Here is a 7,645-nt window from a genome sequence, read left to right on the forward strand (position 1 = left end):
TTGCATCCCTGTACCAGCTTCTGGGTCAAGGACTTTACCAGGACTCTGTCAAATGCAGGGTCCTGGGAGGAAATAGCTGCTTGCAGGGTTTTATAAGAGCCAAACTCCTCCATGAGTGTTTTATGTACACCTCTGAACCCTTTGGATGTTCAGGTTCTGGGAATATGCCTGTGTCCTGGAGAATCTGGATGCAGACAGAACTCAGACAGGACTAGTCTGATGAGTTGCTGAGATGTTTCTGTCAGATCTGCTGCCTGTTGGGATGGTCCATCTAGGGCTGAAGGTCTGATCTCCGATAGAAAACTTATCACCAGTATGGTGACAAAACAGATGCCATTATCTTTGCTGGAGTCCATCAAGTACTGCAGTGGGAATGCAGTGGCACTGCTGATGTCTGGGGTGATTAAGAGCTCCCTCAGATGGCCAGAGCTGCTGGGAATACACATATGGTAATGGCTATAGTGTAAAACACAGAAACCTCATAGAGGTCACCGCATGTGTGGGAGGTGGTACAAAGGAGATATCAGAGGTATGAATAGTGGAACTAGGGGCTCCATTGTAAACCAAAACAATGATAACTAACCTGAACAACAGTATACAAGGCATATTGACATTTGAGAGAGACATACAGCGAGGCATAAAGTAATCGCAGGTGTTGATTGGGAGAGCTAGCTAAAACAACAGGTGAGACAACAACAGCTAATCAGCTAACACAACAACAGCAGGTAAAATGGCGATGACACACAGAGCCTGAGATCGCGGCTGGCTGGGGCCGACAGATAAAAAATAAATAAACAGAATGGAGTACCGTGATTAATCGACAGTCCAGCAGGCATCAGCTATGTAGCCAAGTGATAACAGTGTCCAGAAGGCAGCAGTAGATGGTACAGGGAAGGCGCCATTACGCTAGCACGCGGGCTACACTGCGTTTAAAGTTAGTAGCCCTCCGACGGAGGCCGGTTGAAGGCACAGCGGATGGAGTATTCGTCGGCAGACCAGTTGTGGTGGTGCGGCGGGGGGCCGTGTCGACAGAGAATCCAAGCCAGATGGCGAAAGAGGTATTGTAGAATTTAGAATGCTAGCAGGGAGATGCGCCTGGCTCACGGCTAACTGGTGCTACCTTCGTGGCAGTGGCGTCATCCACTATAGCCAATCGGTAGCAGCGATGAACCGGTGCCAAGGTCCATAGTTTACAGCAAGGATCAGGTGGAGTATTGGGCTCTAGCCGTGTATGAGTAGGGTTCGGGAGAACAGCTGAGTAGGCCGGGAGGTGGGCCTCAGGGATAGCTTCGGTACTGGATGCCACGATAAGTGCAAGCTAGCTGTGAGCTAGTTAGCTGCAAGCTGTGATCTAGCTGTGAAGATCAGAAGTAGTGGTCCAGGGATTACGGCAGGAATCCGGCGTTGTTGTGGAGAGACAGTCCGATACTAGTAGACTGGCGAGTATTATCCAGGCTAAGAACAGGGCTGGTATCTGTGCAGAAGGTAAAAGCCGCTAGCATTGGCTAACTATGACTAAATAGCTTTTAGCTAATTAGCTAGTTAGCTTCTGGAGGGTCTTGAATGTGTTCTAAAATAAAATAAAATAAAAAATAATAGCGATACCGTATCACATTGGGTGAAGCAGAGTGTTACCTCTTTACTATTAAAGTGTATTGCTCTCTGTTTATGACTGATAATAGGACGTAACACAGGGATGAGGAGAAAACAATAATTTGGATCCTACACAACACGTTGTTGTACCTAAATAATTCCACAAGAGGGCGACATATAAACATTTCTTAAAACCAATTAACCTCTACTGCCTTCAGTCCATGACGTCCCCGACTAACTAAGTCTGCGTCTGCAAAAATGCTCTTTTATCATAACTCGACATGAAAGTAGCAAAGCCAAAACAGTCAATGACATGCTTTTCGGGATATTTATTTTATTTTACCTTTATTTAACCAGGCAAGTCAGTTAAGAACAAATTCTTATTTTCAATGACGGCCTGGGAACAGTGGGTTAACTGCCTGTTCAGGGGCAGAACGACAGATTTGTACCTTGTCAGCTCGGGGGTTTGAACTCGCAACCTTCCGGTTACTAGTCCAACGCTCTAACCACTAGGCTACCCTGTCGCCCCCATATACAATTAGCTATGGTGGAAGAAAAGGTAAGTGAAATATAGGGGAAGGTAGAACATGTTTTACAGTAAGTTTAAAGTTGTTATCACCAATTTAGCTCTGATAGGCCTTTGGCAATCCAAGCTTTTGGGATCGTACTCAAGGCTACTTGGTTTAGGCCTGGCTATAGCCTAGGGATACAGTCCAATAATATCTCCTTCTCCTGAAGTGTACACTCGTTCGCTTCTTCCTACAAATCTAAAATCATTGGTGGAGGCATGGGCTAGAGAGTAATATGCTACCAAATAGCACCTTATTCCCTAATGTAGGCCTACTTTTAAGGAATGCACTATAAGGAATAGATCAATCAACTGGCTCACTAAATGGGGTACCGAAATACATCCAAAAGAGGTCGACACGAAATTAGACTAGGTTTATTTCTGTTTTGACCTACTGAGTCGCAGTGCTTAGTGAACAGATTTCAATGTGGGCCTAGCTGTTTCGAAAACGGTTGATGGGGAAAGTGTGTAATCTGATCAATATATTTCCCCCCCAATATTAATGAGAGAATGGGAATGTGCATAAAGGTCTAACATTCCATGACGTGGTATGAAGTTCTTAATTCGTCAGTGGCTGCAATATTGTCCTCAGTAAACTCAACATGAGTGAAAACAACACAGATAAGGACAAGTTTTTCGAGATATAAAAAATACTGTATGCTATTATGGATGAAGAAAAGGTAGGTTAAATGACACTAAATATTTGGGAATGTAACTAAGGAAAACGTCATTTAAGATAACATAGGCTATTGCAAAACAAATGTCTAATTCTCTCTATTAAGTCAATCACCAGTTTAGCTCTGATATGGCTGTAGCTCTATGATGTCCTTTGCAAGAATCTAATCTGACATTGACATGAAATTCCTATGTCCTTCAGGTAGTACAGAGAGATGATGATGATCCCCCGAGGGAGGGGAGGGAGGTTGTTGAGGAAGAACCAGTGGCCCAGCTCAAGAAGGAGCCCAAGAAGACAGGAAAGGTAAAATGGGAGGAGTGACAGGGCAACTACTAGACTAGTAACACTCAATTGTCACAATAGCTGCATTGACCTGATGTAACATGTCTATTATTTGTGATCTGGAATCTATTCTATTATATTCTATCCAAGGCGAAGAGGAAAAGTAGTGCCAAGAAGTCAGGGGAGCAGGGCACTGATACGGATGCAGGTCATAGATTTTCCCTCTGTAGTATGTTGGTTCTCTAAACCTGCATATCATAGATAAAGGTCATGTTAGAAACTGTAGTCAGTAAGAAATGTTGCATGGATAGTTTTATTCAATAGTCCTATTGTAGCAATTTTATCAAAGTATTGTATTAAGAGAAAAGCGTCTGACTTATCCTGAATTGTCCTATACGGTAATAACATATTTAGGATTGAGGAATAAACACCCGGACAGAGGATCTGTTATTGAGCTCTTGGAGAAGAATGCTCTTAAGGCTGCATTCGGCCCAGGCAACAAAGATGAGATGGAGGACTGCTACCCAATCCTCATCTCATTCATGCGCAATCTTACTGATGAGTATGTTAGAACCATGTTTTGCTCTAGCCTCACATATTTTGTGCAGAAGGAAATAAAAAGTAAGTAAAACACATTTCTTTTTTCTTATCTAGGCAATGGCAAGTGATCTATAAAGGATTTAAAAAACCTGTAAGTTTCTCCATCAGCCTTTGACCTTTGATTTGGGAATGTTGTGTTGAATCAAGAGAGGAATTAACCATAGTTCTATTCTGCTATTACGTTCATTAATCTGTCATACTTCATCCAACTTTGAATTCAGTCACAGATAAGGAAAACGATGTTGGTGAAATGCATTCTGTTCAATCTAGAATACTTTACATCAGTTTCATTGCCAAACCTGCTGTGTTCTGTTTTGTTTGTGCAATGCAGATGACAAAGGAACAGCTTGCAAAATTGTGCAAGACCATTGTCAACTTCATTGCACAGACCACCCTGCAGATCCTGCTGCCGGCGCTGGCCCGCATTCTAGGGGTGACGGGCTTTTATGACAACTCTGACTCACTCAAGAGGGGTGGCAGTGCAAGATCCTTCACTGCCTTTGAGCAAAAAATACTGGAGCTCATCCAGGAAGTTAAATATTTGGCGAAGTAACTGTGGCGGCAGGGCTCTCCGACCAAGGTCTAGCACACCCTCTTCCAAGAGGTACTGTATGTTCCCCATAATGTGTGTGTGTGTGTTTGTGCAGTTAATCCTAACCCTCAAACTGATGAACAATAATTTCCCCATTTCAATATTTTCCAGCTTTCTAACAGGTGTGTTTTGCAATATCTAATGCACACATATAAATTACATTTAGAATACTCAATTATAATGCTTGTTAGATTTGTTAGCACTAATATATCGATTTTCCAACTTCAGACAGCAATTAACATGCTTTGCTTGTTCATTTTAAAGTTCCCAGACCTCACTGAAAGTCCACCTGGGAATGCCAGAGGACAGTATCATCAGCAGTGTCCAGGAGCAACTGTCAAAATCTGACCAAATGGTGGCTGCAGGACAGCTTTCACAAATAGATAAAGTGGTTGGAACTATGCTGGAGAACATTGAGAAGATAAGCAGCGAATGTGGCGAGGAATTGGTCTATCAAGAGTCACTGCGGTCTTCCTCCTCGTTGTCATTCTCAACTGCCAAATCACAGAAGACAGAGTGGGAATTTGCACTCCCATTCCTTCTGAGTTACCCGAGAGTACTGCTCAGCCCATTGTAAGATGCTCAGTCATTGACATGAGCGAATCTACTAAGCCAAAAACAATGGTGTGTGATGCCAGAACAAGCATGTTTGCCATAGCCGATACCATCATGAAGAAGGTATATCCAGAGGCAGAAGGGCAGGTTACATCTCACCCTGATCTAACAGATCCAATAGCTAGACTGGAGGAGCTCATATCTCAGGGTAGGATTGGTGCTCTCTCCCGTGATCTCAGTCACCAAGTCAACCGCATAATTTCCGATAGCAACTTGACCCCTCTGGGACTGACAGTGGCGGCTGGAAAGAGTGCATCTGATACCATCCTTTCGAAGCTGAAGAGGAATGACAAGGTGGGGAAGCCCACAACTTACGAGCTGGTTCAGCTGTTTGTAGAGGAGTCTGTTAAGTGCCTCCTGCTTCCTAGTTTTGTGCCCTATTCAACTTCAATGAGTTTGGCTCAGGGGGCCAAGGTGTTGGCTAGAGTGTCTGAAGATAGAATTTCATGCTCTTCTTCTTCTTCATCAGTATTTAGTGACACAGTCAGTCTCTTTACCAAAGTTATGGTAAGCCAGGTCATGTACTCTGTGGATTCTGATGCAGAAAGTAGAGGATCCTCTCCAACTGAATCTCTCCAAACATCTGAACCCACTATATCTGATGTAGGCAATCTATTGAGTGGCAAGTCCTCCCCTCGGCTGTCTCCTTCTGGCACCATTATGGCAACAAGCGAGACCTCCAATGCAGCACAAATCTTGAAGGCCAACATTGATGGAGAGGAAGTGGATACCACCAGTCATTCTGGTGTAGCTCAAAACATTGTCAGGGACGATATGTCAACCAGCCCAGACATGGTCAAAGATGTCACACTTCCAACCCCATCCTCTGATAACTTGGGCAGTGATGATGACGTCACCGGCCTCATCAGCATGTTAGTAATGAGAATTCTAACAGAAATCCAAACCCCAGCAGAAGATTACCCAGTTGACGTCACACGCAAGTCACAAGACCTGATCCCTAAAGTTATGGAGGTCTTCTGTGCATGGTCAGGCTGCTCTGAGACACAAGCCTATCCAGAGAACTTGAGGATTCATAAAGTCTACAGAGTCGTCTATAAAAATCTGTTGGAGGAGTTTGGCTCGGAGAAAATCCTCCAACAGGCCGTGTCGACTCAGGACTCTTCATTTGATAGGATTCTTGTCAAGTCTTTGAGTGAAGCGCTTCTCCACAGATGTAATGAGGCATTGAGGGCAGCCTCAAGAACATCAGTCAAAACCACCGGGCCTAAGGCTCTTCCACTGGCTGAGGATGTGAGGGCTAGCAGCGGGAAACTATATTTTCTACAAAGGCTGGTCAGGCTGACAAGCAACTTAAAGGTACAGCAAACGTATTTAAATGAACAGTTGTGGGAGATAATGTGAGTAAACAATGCTATTCAGTGTAAAAAATATAAAACCATCCGTTCATTCCAAAACCAATCATAAATGTTGTTGTGCTGGTGTGGTAGGTGTGATTGTTATCATCATGAGGTTGGTCAGCTGTGACATTTTTTAAAACATGTTTTTCTCTTTAAATACTTAGCTATTCAAGAAGGGGAACAAGAAGGATTCCCACCGCTCTGAATCAGAACAAGTACAGACCACTGCTGAAGATGGCATGCGTAAGTTCACACAACAGGACAACAGTCTGTTTGAGATATTGGTGTACAAAGAAATGCCACTTCAAAATAACCTTACAAAGGTTATATACGCAATCAGTAGTCATCTCTTATGTAAAAGTAATTATATTCTCCAAAACTCAAGCTGTTGGTTCTCATTTATCAGTGTCAGTTATGTTGAGTTGTAACATACATTACATCATTTCTAAATTAAAGTGCATGTCAACTCTCTCTCTCTTCTGTAGTGCCCAGCATAGTGCCACATGCTGCCATGTCTGCACTGCCAAAGGATCTCCCCGCCAGCTCCCAACAGGAGACGCCTCACAAATGTCCACTTCTCGTCAGGATGTTTTCTGTCATCTCCAAAGGCCTGTTCAAGCCCTTCAAACAGTCCTTAAAGACCAAGTAACTTAAGACAATTTATTAAACGTCATTCATTGCATTAAATTGGCCTTTGTCTTCATATGTGCTCCCGTTAACAGACCAGATTACAACACTGGTCTTTTTTTTCTTTTCAATTTAAAGTTTTATTAAGTTTTCTTGTTTTTCAATCAACCAACAGAACACATTCCACATTCACAGATGTGACAGGCTTTAAAAAAATAAAAAATAAAAAAATAATACTTTTGAAAAAATAAAAATACAATTAAAATGAATGATAAAGTCAAATAAAAGCATTTATTTTTCTTAATCAATATATTTTCCTTGGTACATATATATATATACATACGTACATACATACACACACCTACGCAAACGTACTCAAAAACTAAATTAAAATAAAAACACACAAAAGAAAGAAAAAAAAACATAACACTTGCAGCAGCACTATCAAGGTTCTTATCAGCTATTTCAAGCATTCGCTGAGACGACGGGCCAATAATTCGTTTTTAGGTTTTACAGTACCTTACACAACATGTATCTGCGCATTTCCCTAGTCACCCCGTTCACTCTGTCCAGTTTGAAATATAGTTGAATAGTGGAGACCAGAGTCTATCAAACTTGGGCTGTCTCTTGTGGAGGTCATAAGTGAGCTTTTCAAGAGGAAGAAAGTCAACAATCTGGTCAATCCACATTTTAAATGTAGGAGGGGTATTAGAGGCCCACAATAGAATAATACA

At 42.5% G+C, this 7,645-nt stretch overlaps 2 protein-coding genes across 2 annotated transcripts; both read left to right on the plus strand.

The window, feature by feature from the left end:
- The first annotated feature begins 796 nt into the window (after positions 1–796).
- LOC118947722 lies at positions 797–4,272 on the plus strand. Its single transcript, XM_036972777.1, has 6 exons — positions 797–1,058; positions 3,039–3,140; positions 3,270–3,327; positions 3,534–3,681; positions 3,774–3,810; positions 4,051–4,272. The coding sequence occupies exons 1-6, from the start codon at positions 882–884 to the stop codon at positions 4,270–4,272; spliced, it is 744 nt and encodes a 247-aa protein (XP_036828672.1). The 5' UTR covers positions 797–881.
- A 93-nt stretch (positions 4,273–4,365) lies between these two features.
- LOC110518103 lies at positions 4,366–6,933 on the plus strand. The gene is made up of 4 exons (XM_036972778.1): positions 4,366–5,766; positions 5,886–6,243; positions 6,449–6,527; positions 6,770–6,933. Exons 1-4 carry the CDS (start codon positions 5,729–5,731, stop codon positions 6,931–6,933), a joined length of 639 nt encoding a protein of 212 aa, XP_036828673.1. The 5' UTR covers positions 4,366–5,728.
- Positions 6,934–7,645: the final 712 nt, after the last annotated feature.

The sequence above is a fragment of the Oncorhynchus mykiss genome, unplaced genomic scaffold (assembly GCF_013265735.2).
Source record: "Oncorhynchus mykiss isolate Arlee unplaced genomic scaffold, USDA_OmykA_1.1 un_scaffold_195, whole genome shotgun sequence".
Taxonomy (NCBI): Eukaryota; Metazoa; Chordata; class Actinopteri; order Salmoniformes; family Salmonidae; genus Oncorhynchus; species Oncorhynchus mykiss.